Source organism: Manihot esculenta, chromosome 7, assembly GCF_001659605.2.
Source record: "Manihot esculenta cultivar AM560-2 chromosome 7, M.esculenta_v8, whole genome shotgun sequence".
Taxonomy (NCBI): domain Eukaryota; kingdom Viridiplantae; phylum Streptophyta; class Magnoliopsida; order Malpighiales; family Euphorbiaceae; genus Manihot; species Manihot esculenta.
The window spans coordinates 27,446,896-27,463,964 of record NC_035167.2 but is presented as its reverse complement, the minus strand read 5'-3'; the positions used below and the strand labels follow the sequence as shown (position 1 = coordinate 27,463,964).

Here is a 17,069-nt window from a genome sequence, read left to right as displayed (position 1 = left end):
TATTTATGTCATTAAAAAAATACCTTAAACTAACAAAAATCTATCACTACTCTTAAGAAAAACTAATGTGTTAAATAAAATTGAAACATAAGACTTCATTGTTACATAAATTTTAATCAAGATTTAATCCTTGAATTCTATTGAAACTCTGACAGACTTGCATGTAAACACATCTCTCTATCCACACATAATAAACTATCAATTATTTATCGCCAATTTTATAATTTATCAAAATAGTTTTACCCAACAAGATATTACCTTTATTCTTAAGTTTCCATATATTTAATTTTTAATGTTTTCTATGCAATAGTTATAATCAGGTGTTTCAAATTAGTGAACATTTTTAAATTTCTATTTGAAAATAAGATTAGACATATATCAATGCACGGTGCATTTTAGCGAGTAGGATATATAAAATCACAACGTCGCTAATTAAAACCACAAACGAATTATCAAGCAACAAGAGAGGCAAATTTTGGTACTTCCACCAAGGAAAGTAAAACTTCACAGCAGGGGAAATCATTATCAGCACCTTCACAAAGATAACAAGTGACAAAATCATTCCACTAAAGTCACACAAGAAATATTTTATGATACATCATGAGATCCAATTCATTATTTCTATTAGAATATTCTAGAACAGTATGCAGCAAACAGATATCAGAGTTTTCCAAGGGGAATCGGCTGCACAACCAAGCTGCCACAAGCTAAATACAATTCACCAGCTTGAACAGTAATAACCTTCCAAGTATACCTTCCCTTTTAGCTCTTTTTGGTGCTGCAACAAAGGAGGGCAGCATAAAATTTAAACATCTGAGAACAGCACACAACAGAAGCAAAAAAGTTGAAGAGTTCTTTTCATCTTTAATGTTTTTTGATGTTTTTAAATTTTTGCTGCAAAATAAAATGTCAGGTAAACTATATAGTTGGTTCTTTCTATAAAAGGGGGAAAAATTTTGAAAAACAGCAAGAGAAGTATGTTTTGAGAAATGGGGAAATGGTAGACTCTGGCTATTAGTGCTTAGGACTCTTCTAATGCTGTGATTGCCACATTGCTATTTCCACCTCTGCCATCATTACAGCCTACTTAACACCACCAATCGAAGCCAACGTACCCATCATTAGTGCAACCCTACCGCCTCTAATCATCACCATCATCATACACATGAAAATAAGGGTTGTGCTGAATTATGCAAAATATAATGTGATACAATCATACCAAATTGCTTTTAGATAATGACACAAATGGCTATTTTTTGGGGGGTTTTCGATTTGATAAATTTTATCAATGCTACCAAAGAAGCACAAAAAAAATTGAAAAGGAGTGATGGAACAAGACACACCTTTGTCCACAAAGAGCAAGCACATTTGCAGCTATAACAATTCTTTTTGTAATATTTCTTCATCATCATCAGTGTCAAAACAGGGTTCTGACTCATGCACACCATTGATTTGCCAAGCCTTTGAGCTTCTTCATCTTTCATAGACAGTGGAAGGTGCTTTAAGTTATACTCTGAGTGGAGGAAAGGATCAGAACGCATGGCTACTTCCTTCCAACTCAGTTCCTTGTGCCTGCACTCCTGCGAGATGAGATATGGTATGAAGCTGTATCATCAGCCCATAAAATATTCCAAGCCCAGGTCCTACATAGCAGGGTGCAGGCATGGCCTAAGCCCCTTATCGGGGCCGGGCTAAACCAAAACTTGTATCAGGTTGCTGCTGATGAGACTGCACAAGCACAAAACTGAATTAATAAGATTATCCAAATCCATTACTGGAAAAATCATTGCTGTCAAAATCATGAGCTTACTAGTAATGACTTTACACTTCAGAATTATAGAGACAATTTATAACATAAGAATATCAATATGATTATACGAGTTTATACGGTAAAATCATAAAATTTTAAACGTCTGTAATTTACAATATAGCCATTCCATGTGTAGAAAGTGTTGCTACTTGTTTACCGGGACATCAATTTCATGTTTGAAGCTCTAAATAGCAAATTACTTAGGACCTCTTTTGGCATTGTTGTTAGAGCTTATGTTGAGAAAAATGCTTTCCTAAAAATAATACTTGGAAAGTATTAAAAATTGATTTTAAATTATTTTTTACATAATTTAGCCATAAGAACACTAAAATAACAAAACAACTTTTCTTAGACTGCTTTTTTCAAAAGCATTGAAAATTATGCTATTCCTGAAAAGCACTTTTTGATCCCCTTATCTCAATGCCAAGTAGGCTCTTAACAACAAGTAGTACAATAACTATAATTATCACCTGTGTGTTATGGTATATGTTAGTACTTGGGCATTTACATGGCAACATTATCATTTTTGTTATTACTGTCATGGAAATGAACTATTGTTTCAATAAGATACTAATTATATTAAAACAAGATGGAATGCTTCAATAAGCCACTGCATCTTCTTATTTAATGAGCCACAAACAGAGTCCCTCTTCTGGAAATTTTATTCTTACTTGAAAAACATTGCGAGAAAGTATTATAAAATTTAATCTTTCAATGACTTCCCCCTTTTACGCTTCAGTAGGGGGGAAGCTGCATTTTAATCACTCCATAAAACACACCATACAGATCATCTTATGGTTAAATATTACATTTATTATGAGCATAACATAACTCATAATATCAAGGAAAAATTAGTCAATAGCAAATCTCAACTACATATCATATTTGAGTGTAAAGAGGTTCAAGCTAGGGAGTGTGGAGATGTAGCTTCTATGAAATAATCATATGACGCTATTGAAAATGATGGCTCCCAATTGCAATGTGAGAAAATTCATAATGGCAGTCTACAAAAAATAAGAATGGAAATACCACTCTGATTGACATACCTGTGCAAAAGGTTGAACATGTTCATGAGGATGGATAAAAGGCATTCCCGGGCGCTGACACGGATACTGAGAGGAATGTAAATAAAGGGCTGATGGAGAGTGTGCACCAACATGATTTGGATTGAATGGCGACATCATTGTTTCTGGATGACCATAACCAATTCCAGCAGGAGTCGATGGGGCAGTCCACGGCCCAGGCAAATGTTGAGGGAGAGGTCGAGTTTGATGTTCTGTAGATATTTGTGGCCTACAGCTGGAACCAAGTTGTGGAAATTCAGTGTTGTAGTTCAATGCTGGTGTGTACATTGGCTGAATGGTGTAAGGTCCTCCAGCAAATCCGAATCCAGGATCAAATCTTTGCATATACCTGGATAAAGTATATATGTTTTTTTAAAATTATTTGTTGTTCCATAGAAAAGAAATCAAGCTCAACATTGCTTGGGTTGGGTGCATCAGCATTTCAAACCCTCAGAATCAAATTTTCAAATATATATTAGATGAAGTGGATTGGAACCTTAAACAATTGATCATCAAGGTTTCTGAATAGAATAGTCAACATATTTAAATGGTAACATCTTTATATAGTCGTCAAGCATCCCTTTTTTCTCATTTAGTTTGCAGATAGATTCTACCGAGCAAATAATGTAACTTTCATTTTGATTAATCATAACTAAATTATTCTAATATAGAAGCTAAATTATTTACATATAGCCAGTGGCGGAGACAAAAATTAATTTAGGGGAGTGCATTTTAAAAAGGCTAATTGAACAAAAAAGTTTAAATCAATAAACTATTTTGTTAAGCAAACAAAACCTAAAGGATTATATTATAATTTACCATTAACTTCTATAAATTCAATTTATGCCCCAGCTAAAATTGTAACTAAGTGAAAATGTTTTGCTTTATTATAAAAAATCAAAGATTTTGGCTATAACCATTAACTAAAGCAAACATTTGGACTTTTCATCCAATACAACTTTTAAAAAATTATATAAAAAAATAATATATCTCTCAAAAATAAAAATAAAAAGCCTTCAGATCTCATATCAAATTAAAAATGTTTTAAGATATTATAAAAAAAAATGATAGCACGATTCTTTAAAAAAGAATTAATATTTTCTTATTAATTACCAAAAAAATAATAAGCATTAATTGAAATTTCAACTTTTTGTTGCTTTAATGTATGTTTAGTGGACTACCAACTCTGTAAGCATGTGACATTAAAATGACATCCCACTGATTTTTAAATATTAGATTTATTATTTTATAGATGCTAATATAAAAACTCTAAATACATCATTTCCCTAAAGAAAAATGGGTTGAGTTCTCTTTTATTAGGGGAAATTATTAAAATTTATTAATAATTAACAAAATTCATACTTGCATACTCAATTCTTAAGAATTGAATTAAATATTTATTAATTAAAAAATAAAAAAATCCCCTTATTATTTAGGTTGAATAACTTTTTACTGTCTATTTTTAAATAAAATAGCATTTTTCTTTGAAATTAAAAGCTTATCTGAAAATTCAAGGACTAAAATATCATTTAAAGCAAAACCTTAGAGATTAAATATATAATATTTTAATTGTGCAAGTGTTATAAAATTAAAAAGTTTGGTTGTAATTCATTTTTAAATAAAGGCAATAAGACCTAAATGTGATTTTATTAAAAGTTATGGACCGAATGTAATTTATATTTTATTGTTTAAGAGACTATACTCTAAATTCTTTTTCACAATTTCCCCGCTTAGCCCCATACTAAATCCACCACTGCATATATAGCCATAGAAGTTATGTGCACCAAAGTTCCCTCTCCCATTTATGCACTTACGTGTCTGTGCAAGTTATTTATCCATTTATGTTCTTGCTGATTGATCCCATTTAGTTATCACTTATCACCTAATATACCTCTTAGGGTTTGAGCACCATTATGTAATTGCAAAAAGGAGAAAAATAAATGCACAAGAAAATAAAATACCTATCATAGCTCCTGTCATAGTCTGGATCTTTCCTATCAACTTCACGGTCTCGAAAGATGGCGACTCTATTATTTGGTTTGTACCTACTAATTGGCTCCTTCTCTGTCCTAGTTCTAGCTGATCTACTGCTATTTGTAGAAGATTCAAGAGAACCTCTACCAGAATTTATATCTGAATTCCTAGAAACAGATTTTTCTTCTGTCTTCAATACACCCAATAAACCATGCTGGGAACCATCTTGCAATCTTAATTCACCTTCTGCTTTCCCACTAGTACCACTGCTAAGACCACTAGAGTTAAATATTCGTTCACGTGCCCTGTTGTACTCCTCTTTTCTCTCCTCTACACTTTTGGAACTATTTGTCTTCATGGAATTTGAATTTGAATTATTCATACTTTGTGGCCTCTTCTGTGGTCTTTGTTTAATCGCAACTTTCAACGCACCACTGTCTTCTGATGGCAAAGTTACAGGAATGTCTGCAAGGCGAATCAAAGGCAACCTACACTCAGAAGTCTTGCGAACAATAATTCTGGAACCAGATGCATCAGGTAAATTATTGTCTAACAACACCATAGACTGAAGGGAGTAATGCTGCGCTACACGGTGTGCAGCCAACCGTAAATATGAAGTGGGCAACTGCTGAAATTCTAACTGCTGTTGTGTAGGATCACGGATAAACTTTTCAACATCTTGCTCCATCCTCAGAACTGCACAAAAGAAATCACTGGCATTTATTTGCAAGAAGAGAGAGAGAGAGAGAGAGAGAGAGAGAGAGAGAGAGGGAGGCAGTAAATAAACAAAAATATATTTTCTGAAGGAAGTTGTTTGGATAGAAATTTAGGATTCCATTCTCAAGTTTACTTCCTGCTGTGTCATCTAATAGTCATCACAGGAATCAAAGGAAAACAGAAATATTTTTTTGTCAACTCCGATCAGATGAGCTAATTTGGCTTGACCCTTCCTTAATACCTCTAATTTTCTCAACCCAATTTGTGTTGCACATTACCTAGATATGAGAAACACCTCTGAGAGCATCAAAACCTGCTAAACGTCTCATACTTGAGCAATAAAAGCACATAATTGAACAAAAGTTTGAAATCAACTGAACTACCAGCCAATTGAAGCACCAATTTCAGCTAGATGGTCATCTACGAGAATCATCACAATCACAAAAAGTAATAATAAAAAAAGAGGTACATACAATTGTTACACATCCTTGTGGGTGTGTAAGAAAACTTACTGGAGAGCCGCTCACGAGGGTTCTGTAAGGCTTCGCGAAGGAACTGGTCGACCTGATTAATTATATCGTCCGACACTTTCTCACCACTGCCTGTACTGGAATCTAAAGATTCATAACCAGACGCCGAGCCCGAACCGAAAGAATCATCGTGGGAGAGCTCTTGAGGTTGTTTGGAGTCTTTCTTTGGATCCCTGAGCATAAAACGGCTCATCGCTTCGTCCAAATCAGCCACCTCCCATGACACGGGGGCTCCGAGATCCTCCACCACAGAGCCCTCCATGGATTTTTAAGCTGACACAGACACGGATAGAGCGAATTGCTAGAGTTTAGAAGAGTGTGATAATTTGATAATAACCATCAAATTAAGCTTTGAATTATTTTGATGGACGATTTGATCGGGAATACATTTGTTCCTGGCTGGAATTTCATGTGATTTTGCAATCTTCAGGGAAAATTTTAGGTAGGGTTAGGGTTTGAATTTGGGGAGATAGAGAGGGAGAAAGCTTGACGATGGCGCGCGACACTCTATGCGCATGGCGAACACGCTAAAATCCTGAAGCACATGTTGTTTTTTAATGTCCACTGCAGGGGGATATTCCGGTACGTGCGTTTCCATATGTATCTGCGGGAGAGCCCAATGGGACTTCTTGTATCCATGTCAATAATCTTTTTTCTTTTACCCATGCAAAGGGAAATGCATGTACCAAGGCCCAGCGAACTAAGCAAGTTATAAGGGCCAAAGGAAATAAGTCCAAAGAAAACCCAAGCTCAGTTGCATACTCATATCAATCCAAAAAACCTAGCCCACCACAACAACAGAAAATCAAAGCTTCTGGAAGTTGGGACCAGAACAACCACCGACTCCATCAGTACACTAAATCCAAACAAGCCAAAAACCACCACAGTCTGCCGGTCGAAAGCATTAGTAATCTCGTATCCAGAAAAAACAGAAGCACCCTACAACAATCCATGATTTCCGACAAGCAATATGAGTAAACATACCGCTGCCAAATATATCAAACCAACCAAGAAGGCTTGAGCTTCAATTATAGGGAGGAGAGCAACATACCACAATCAGGAGCATTGATCACCGGATATAGCAGTGAGGTTCTAGGCCATCAACGTCAAAAATGAAAACTTCCATTCCTTTAGAATAGAACAAACTGGCCCAACAAACCAAGTCGAAAAAGAACCCTTTCCAAAGCATCACTAAAGACCTGGAAAAATGAAAAATAAGCACACACAAGCACGAGGTTTCATCTAAACTACAACAACGAGAAACCACGGTCACAAGACTCCAAACTATACAGATCAAGAACACAACCTTTTAGGCAAGGGAAAGTTACTGAACCCTAAATAAGAAACCAGGAAAAAGAAAATTGAAGAAATCAGACATTCTAATTGACACAGATGACCAACTCTTCACACACATTGTCGCTGCCTTCTCTTCTTTTTCTTGTCTCTTTCCTTTTTACCCTTTTACATCTCTTCTTGGGGAACTAGCTGTGATAAAGATTTTTCTCTAATGGGTCACCTAGTCATCTTTTTTTTTTTTTCTTTTGGACTAAGGTTTATTGAGCTTAGTCAAATCAACCTCGTATTAAACTCGAAAAATAACTCTCCCTATACAAAATAGAAAAGAAAAACTCCAACTTTACCCAATTCAAAACTTTGAGGTGGTGATGGCATGTAGAAGAAAGATGGTTCTATTTTGTCTAGTGAATGTTTAAAATAAGCTATTTAAATTGTTTTTAAGTTTTCAGAAAGAGAAGCTATTGTTTTTTCTTCTCTCTTTCATATAGGACTAGTCCTTGCATTTGCCATGATCTTCAACCTTCCCCTACTACATTCTCTCTCGCCAATCTATAAGTTTACACTTTCCAACTTCAGTGTGCATGTATATAGTATTTTGCACATGTATTTTGGACAAACCTAAGCTTCAAAGTGAGAGTTTTCTTTTTTATTTGCATGTTTTTATTCTCAAGATTTTGCTTCTTTGCTTGCAAGCCCTTTATATGTTGGCTTGACAAATGAAGACATAGAGGACTCAATGGAAATATGCTCTAGTTTGTAGAGATAAGAGGATAAGGTCATCCCAAAAGGTTCAAGTATTTATCGAGTTTCATCTATAGGCCACCTTATTAAGCTAGTTTTGAAAAGCCTTTTTGCCTTTATATCCTCCTCGATTGTCTTCTCTTGCAAGTCATTTAATCAGACCCTCTATGTGTTTACTTTAATGATGGAGAACCCTTATATAGTATTTCTTCCTAGATTAAGTATGCTTGATGCAAAGTTTACATTAGATTTATATTGATCAGTTCAATAGAATCTTTAAAAAGGTTAGAAGCATGTCATTTCTCTTACTATAGGTTGGGAGGATTCAACATCCTTACTCCATTACTCAAATGGACCCCTAGTTAGGGTTTCTTTTTTTTGGGCTTGGACCTAATATAATTTATTTAGGTTGAGTTTTTTTAGGCTGCGAGCTTCCAACTATCATTGATTTTCTTCGCCTTAAAGAAGGCAAATAACTATTTTATAGTCATAACCTGGATGATAACCTTAACAAAAGGACTTGGGCATATTTTATAGTCATAAACTAAGTAATAACCGAGATGAAAGGACTTGGATGATAATTTTATCCCTAATAAAGGTTCACTTTCCTTTTTTGAGTAATGAGCCCTATTTTAACCTAAATTCGAGATAATGATTTTAAAAAAGAAAAAGTATGTATTAAACTCCGATTAGATTTTACTTAGAATAAGTAACTTACACAATTCTCTTTTAGTTTCTCATTTTCTTTAGTTTTGAAATCTTGGTCAAGCAATATAAAATTCTATAAATATTACTTGTACACAGTTCTCACATTAATAAACTATATTCATGTACATCTATTTTATCCTAAATATGTGAGAAAGATTGCTGACTTATGTTAGGAAATAATTTTACCAAGTTGCCTATTTTTACATATTGCTAATTCCATTACATGTAAATTTTATTGACAAATGAGAAAGAACCTAAACATGCATGTTACTGAGTTTGGTTCAAGCACAAATTAAATAAAAGGTTTAATAAATTCTAGCATGCATACTTGTTTTAGTTTTGATTATGTTACTTTAAAGTTTTACTACTTAATTAATTTTTCATAAATAGGTGAGACCAACACCTAGGCATCAAATCAATGTCTCTAACAGACATATTTCCTTTAACTTACCAAGTGGATCTAATTATTTACTATTTTTTATTTACATAAATACTGATTAGTTAATTAAAGAATAAAATAAGTTATCCAAAAAAAGCGAGAGGAGAAAAGAATTACAATCTAAAAAATATATATATCCTACAATAAAATAAAGAGGAAAAAAAATTAATTAAAAGATGTATTTTGAATGATAAAAAAATATTGCAAGTAATTAGATTTAGGATTAAGAATTATATAAAAATACCATATGTGCTCCAAATTCTTGCTCATCGAAGTGAAGGTGTATACACAACGTGTCTAATAATTAAGAGATATAAAAACATAGAACATTAAAGATTTATATCTTTTGGTAAAAAATTATATTTTTACAAAAAAAAAATATTTATTCACTATAGGTTTTTTATATAGAATACAATAAAATATATCTGTGATGGAAAATCCTACCAAACCAAATGTGGATTTTTCAATAGTAGCAATCCAATGGACTATGCATAAAATTAGTCTTGTGCACTGCAATTATAACCAAACTTGTTAGCTAGAATGAGGGGTGAGCATTCGGTCGGTTCGGTTCAAAATCGAATCGAACCAAATAAACCAAAAATCGAAAATCGAAATTTTAGTATTTATAAAAACCGAACCGAACTGATTTTGGTCAGAAACTGAATTAAACCGAACCGGTCTGATTCGATTCGATTTGATCGGTTTTGATTTTTAATAATTTTTTAATTTTTTTACACTTTATTTTTAATATTTTAAAAATTAATTAAAATATTTTAATCTTAATATGATTTAATTTCTCTATATTATTAAAAAAAACATATTATTATCACTAATCGGTTCGGTTCGGTTTTTTTGATTTTTTCTGATCAAAACCGAACCGAACCGAAATAACCAAAATTTCTGAAATTAAAAGTCGAACCGAATTGAAATATATAAAAAATCGAACTAAATTTTTAAATCGGTTCGGTTCGGTCGGTTTTTTCAGTTTGAACCGAATACTAATCGGCCCTAGCTAGAATAACTTTAAAACTCATAAAAATGACAAAAAATACGAGGAAAATGCATGTACCTTGTCCTTAATATTTTTATATTTTTTAACTTTTTGAAAGAGAAAAAGGAAAGAAAATCGAAAGGATTAGTGTTTGCAAGGTATTTTTTATGTGTGGTGTATTGTGTGGCTGTTAGGACTGAAAGAAAAGTTTATGGAGGCTATCAAAATGGGGGAAAGGAAGTGACAAAGTTTTCAATTACATAGTAGCTGCTAGGATTTCGAAAAGATGAGAATTGCTTAGCTCATTTAGTGTATATGGGGTATTTATAGTTATGGGAAGATATAGGAAGTCAACCCTCTAATTTAGAAAAAAAATCAATTTTTACTCTCCTCTATTAATGTAGCCAGCCCTAGCCCTTTAAAAGAGCATATTTTTACTTCTTTTTATATTTATAAAATTGCCCTTTAGTTTGCTAATTTATGTTTTAACCCTATGCATTTAGGATAGCAAAATGTGCCGCCATTGGGGGGCCTCTCAGGCCTTGTTTATATCTAATCCAACCTTAAGCATTTTAAGGCCTAAATAGGATTTTAAAATTTTAAAATTTATCTTAAATGAAGCAACTGATCTCTATGCCTCAAAGTGAGGTTCATTAAGCCTCTCAGCCATCTATAGGGCCAATCAAATCCTATTTCTAACAGTTTTTATTTAGTTTTTTTATAGCATAAAAATCCCAACGTACCTTTTATCATCTCTGGAAACTTCAAAATTATCTAAGATTTTCTTTATTGGGCTCTTCATTGCTTTGAATGTGATTGTGACAGAAGGCCCCAAAATTAAGGGATGTAGTTTAGGCTCACTTTGGCAAAATTTAGAGGTTGGTCTAGAATTTATCAAAGTATAGTATTGGAAATGAGGTTTCAATATGTTAACTTCCATAACTTACTTGGGCACTTGAGTTGTGTCAGGTCTTCATGTTACTTCCTCCGATCTTTCTTAGCCATATGGTTTTAAAATAAAACAAATGTGATTTTGAAATTTAGAATGTTTAAGGCTTTAGACCCACTTTCTTAAACTTTCTATATTTTTTTCTTTTGAAAAAGAATCAAATCTTCACCTAATTTAAAAAATATGATATGATAGATAATTTTTTCGGATTCAAATTTTGACGAAATTTAAGTTTTTTATGTATCTCTTTTTGAGAGAAAATCAAACACTTACGTATTTTGAAAAAAATAATATTATTATTTTTTTTAAGATTCAAATTAATTTGAATAAATCTCAAACTTTCTATATATCTCATTTTCAGGAAAAATTGAATCCTTACATAATTCGACAAATGAAATGCATAATTGAAAAGTTTCCCTTTTGAGGGGTCAACTAAAATTCAAATAAAAAATTTTATTTTACAAATTTTGATCTTGCTATAATATGTTTGTGATATAATGTGAATTTTAAATATTTGAATTTAACTCACTCAAACTTCCTATATATCCTATATTACGAGGGAGAATAGATCCTTATGTAGTTTGACAAATGTTATATCCCCTTGAATTCTTACTTCAGCGAATGTAATTTTGAAGTCTTCTTAGACATGTCGCACATTTGAGTATTTTTAAATCTTGTGCTTGCATAAACATATTACTCGCTTGAGTGATTATGATTCTTATCTTAAAATTCTCTAGCTATTGAAACCACAATACAAAATGCTTCAATGTGACCTGCATGATGAGCTGCGTGAGTCACTTTAGACCATTTTCTTATTTGATCAAATAACTACTAAGGCAACTTACTCATTTAAGCGATTCTACTTCTTATATTTACTTAGACATGTTGCTTAACATGGATTTTAATCTCGCTACTTTGCTTTTCAATAGTTTAAGTTTTATCTTTCCATAATACTACTACAGAGTTTGGATTTTTATTAGCCTTATAAAGGATTGACTAGAGCGCCATCCCAATAATAATTAGAATAAAGAAAAATGAACAAACATGAGTAATGACTCTATCCCTACCAAAGGTCCATTTCCCTTTATGATGTATGAGTCTATGGTTGGCCTAATTTGAGATAGTGAGTAAAAACAAGGAAGGTATTAAGCACCTCTTTCTGCCTAGATTTTGCTCAAATCAGCACAACCGCCTTACATGTGTTTCTTATACTCTGTATATTGTTCATACAAAAGGTGATAGTCATTCCTAAGCTTACATCCCAAGCCTCTAGCATGTATATTGTTCATTTTAGATTTACCAAGTAAACCTATTTATTTACTATGTTCATTTCATGTCCTTATAAATGATTTAGGGCATAAAAGCAAACAATAGATAAAAAGGAAAGAGAAAAAAAAGTTACATCTCATGTCCTATAACTATAGAAAAAGAAATTGAAATGAATTTAACTAAAATAATTAAAATGGCATTTAAAATAAAAATAAAATATTATAAGGCCTTAAGCCCATTAATCCATTCAAAGGACCTTGAAATATGGGTTTTGGGAGCAAAACAGGCTTGGATCAACCTCCTTGGATAAGTAGACTAGAAGAGAACATGGGTTGGGACCTTAGTGTAACAGCCTCAACTTGTGTTCTAGGCTGGTGGAGGTTCAGCTAGCTTGGTCCATCTTTTCTTTCATACTTTCTTTTGTTGCACGGTTACTTTTTAAAATTAGTCATACACTTGCATATTTAGCTAGAACCAAAAAAGGAGAATAACACATAAATTCAAATAGGAAAGTCTATAAGCAAAAGGGGAAGCAACTAAAAGGGAAAGGAAATCAAATTTCTTTCCAATTTAATCAGTTAGTTCATAATTCCCAAACACATCTCCCTAGTCATGGCTAGGCTTTAAACGCATCAAATATTTAAAGAAAATAACCATAAAGCATGAAAACTTTGAGATTAAAGTCAAATTCCCAAAGCTGCCCTAATATTCTCCTATTTTCCAAAACATAAAATTGGTTAATTATATAGCAAACATGCTCAATAAAATGTAATGAAAATTTATAGAATTAATGCACTATCAGTGTGTTACTAACTGACAAATTTTTGCAATAAAATTAAGCATTGATCCATCGTGTTTTCTTATAACTTTAGATTACTTCAAGAATGCACATCAACCAAGAGCTTAATACATAAACATCTGCATCAGGTATCACCACTATTATTCACGGTCATCCTAATGAAATTTGAGTAATTTTCACTCCAGTCCTTCAACTTCAAGTTAAAAAAATTAATAAAATCTTTCTATTTTCTTCAAGAATTTTTATATAATTTTTTTCTCTTTCTCTCTTTCAAAAAATATATATATTAATAGTTTTTTTTGCGAGTATAATGAAACTGTGCTGTGATTGGTCAACGAGAAAGAAGATGTGAAACGGTCGTCACTTGGTCAGAACGAAATTGTGCTGTGATTGGTTAAACCTGCGAGAAAGAGAATGTGAGGTGGTTGGCGCCTACGATAGCCACTCTGACGCTTAAGTTAGTAAATTGGAGAGAATGACGAATGTAATGTAATGCTCTGAACTTAAGAGTAGTTATATAAGAATAGCGTACCTTTATCTCTGTGATTATTAGTTTTTATACTGTAAGAAGGTAGGATTAATTCTAGTATTTTTTGAAAATCTGGCAATGATGTAGTCGGGCCATTGATAAGAGATCTCGTCGACTAACTGATCGAGGATCTTATAATTACAGACGTGAAGGGAATCTATTGAATTGTAGCCGCTAACGGTAACTTTCTATGAAGATCCGATCTCTCTAGGGAAGGGCGAGTATTGACGAAGAGCCAAGACTTAAAGCGTCCGGGTCTTCTTTTCTCTCGGTGGGATCGAGTATTACCTAATCAGACCCTTGCTATGTGGTCCTGTCTTTGAGTGCCAGCACATGGCTTTCTTTGGATTATTATTATATAATATTAAAAGTTCCTCCGCTGGTCTTCGATTCTTTAGATTCGAAGGCGACAGTTGCTTTCACGATCTGGGGCATATGGCTTATTTGGATTGAAATTCCATACTCTCTTCGCTTTGCTTGCTCCTGCCCATAGATGACAATTGCCTTGTGGCTATGAAATAAATTAAAAATAATAAATCAAACTTAACATCCGGTCATGATAATGACTTGAGAATTTTATTAGCCAGGATTGACACCCAGTCATTAGCATTGCAGATACCCTCCTAGTGGCCTGGTCGTAGAATATGTCACAGTGTAGAGTGTAAATCATACCAACTATCCCAAATGGAACCGTGCGGCCTCTACTCAATCCGTCAAACTAAGTCAACTTCTATTCAAATTGAGCATGCGCTGTCCTCGTTTTCTTCTTACTTGCCCTGCTGACCAGCCCGGTCCAAGATCTAGTCCATCTTTTGGCCAAAATTGATCCGAGCGATATGGTAATGCCCTAGTAAGTTTTCAGGCTTTCTCTTACCTCAACTAGCCTTAGCGAGCTTCCGGAAATTTTTTAGCCCTGACAAGTTTTTGGACATTTTCTATCCCTAGCTAGTTTCTAGTCATTTTCCTGTCCTGCCATGCTTCCGGGCATTATCTGGCTCTAGTGAGCTTTCGAGCACTGTCCAGCCCTAACGAGCTTCCAATCATTTTCTTACCCTAACGGGCTTCCGAGCACTTTCAGCCCTGACGAGTTTCCAGATATTTTCCAGCCTTGGCGAGCTTCCGGGCATTTTTCAGCCCTAGTGAGCTTCCAGGCATTTTTTAGCAATAGTGATCTTTCGGGTATTTTCTTTCCCTAACGATCTTTCGGCCATTTTTTTCTTTGCGGACTTCACTCGTTCGCTCAAAAGCCCTTTGTAAAAGCAGTGACAAATGCCTTGTAGCCTGAGTATGAAATGTTAGAAACTTTTTATGAAGCGGACTAACACCCTGTTGGTCAACCTGAAGTATACCTGCCCTGTGGTTTGGGCATGAAATGCTTTAAAAACTTCTTATGAATCGAGACTAACACCCGATTAGTCAGCCTGGCTCATACTCGTCTTGTTTAGTGGGTGGTGGATTCCTGTCTTGTGGCTTGGCATGAGATGCCTTTCTATGCGGGACTAACACCTAGATAACCTTGTGGCCTTTTAGTAGAACTAACACCCAGATGACCTGGTGTATTCCTGCCTTATGACCTGGCATCAAAAGCCTTAGGATCTTCTTGTGAAGCGGGATTGACACCCGGTTGGTCGACCTGGTGTATACTGACCTTGTGGCCTAGGCATTAAATGCCTTAAAAAATTTTTTGTGAAACATGACCGACGCCCAGATTGTGGCCTAGTAGAACTTGCCTTGTGACTTGGCATAAAATGCCTTGTGATGCGGGACTGACACCCGGATGGCTTGACAAAACTTACCTTATGCTTGGCATGAGTTATCTTGATTAATGGGACCGACGCCCGGATGGCCTAACAGAAATTGCCTTATGGCTTGGCATGAGTTGTCTTAATTAGTGGAACCAATGTCCGGATGGCCTAACGGAACTTGTCTTATGGCCTGGTATGAGTTGCCTTGATTAGTGGGATCGACACTCGGGTGGCCTGGTAGAACTTGCCTTATGGCCTAGCATGAGTGGCCTTATTATGCGGGATCGACACCCGGATGGCCCTGTGGCCTTTTAGTGGGACCAACGCCCGGATAGCCTGGCAGATTCCCACGTTGTGGTCTGGCATAACATATCTTGTTATGCAAAACCGATGCCCAAATGGCCTTGTGGCCTTTTAGTGGGATCGATGCCCGGATGGCCTAGTAGATTCCTGCCTTGTGGCCTGGCATGAGATGCCTTGTTATGCGAGACCGATGCCCAGATGGCCTTGTGGCCTTTTCCTATCTCTATTTCCTCCAACATTCCTGATAAAAAATGTTTGAAGAACACATCATAGTTTATATTCTTGTAAATGCCAAACATTCTTTCAAGAATAATTAAAAGACTCGGTTATCTAACTCGACTAATTATTCCTGTAAATACCATACCGTCTTTCAAGAATAATTAAAGGACTCGATTATCTAACTCGGTCAATTTCCAAACTTTGGAGTTTGACTCGAGAGCTGAATATCTTGTGACATTCTACTTTTATAGGCCCTTATTGCCACATGAATAATCACTTCAGGTTCCCTGTCAGGAGTGGTTTCGTGAGTTGTTGCCTCTGATTCAGGTCTCCTCTCCTTCCTACTCTTTCTAGTGAACTTCCAAAGTGTGTTGTCTCTTATTAACCTCTCAATTTCATCTTTCAATTGCAGGCACTCCTTCGTCGTATGTTCATGGTCTTCATGAAAGTGGCAGTGCCTGGTCCTGTCTCGCCTTCCGGCTTTTTTAGGGTTGAGCTTGGGAGGCCACCTGATTTTCTTGTCATTTTTTCTAATCCACATTAGAATATGTGTCCGTGAGGCATTCAATGGGGTATAATACTTATACTTACCTCGATCATTCCCTCCCCGGGAGACTGGGTAACTTTTGTGGTCTCTCTCATATCCTTGCTTTTTCGGCTTTTAGTCTTGCCTTTGGCTTATCCTTTTGTCCTCTTCCTATCCTTTTCGGTACCTTTGAGCAGCCCGTAGTAGCTTCCAGTTGGCATCTTTTAGAGCATTGTCTGATGACTCCTTTTCCTCGAACTTGTCCTTTCCTTTGGACTACATCTGGATTGCCCTTATTTGAGTCATTGAGGCATCAACGGATGCTTCCTCCCTTCCCCTAGGGGCCATAAGTGACGCCTCTTCCCGAGCTTTGCATTGCTTGAAAGTAACCTACAACTTTTTGATGTACTGGAGCATTTGCTCAATGCTCAGGTTGTTGGGATTTGCTTCATTGACCATA

The 17,069-nt window shown here is 34.9% G+C and overlaps 1 protein-coding gene across 1 annotated transcript; it reads right to left on the bottom strand.

Moving 5' to 3' along the window:
• Positions 1 to 463: 463 nt before the first annotated feature.
• Positions 464 to 6,627, bottom strand: LOC110619358 (R3H domain-containing protein 1). Its single transcript, XM_021762758.2, has 5 exons — positions 6,078 to 6,627; positions 4,836 to 5,544; positions 2,857 to 3,223; positions 1,344 to 1,728; positions 464 to 778 (listed from the first exon to the last, which is right to left on the bottom strand). The coding sequence occupies exons 1-4, from the start codon at positions 6,355 to 6,357 to the stop codon at positions 1,678 to 1,680; spliced, it is 1,407 nt and encodes a 468-aa protein (XP_021618450.1). The 5' UTR covers positions 6,358 to 6,627; the 3' UTR covers positions 464 to 778; positions 1,344 to 1,677.
• Between the last annotated feature and the right edge of the window lie 10,442 nt (positions 6,628 to 17,069).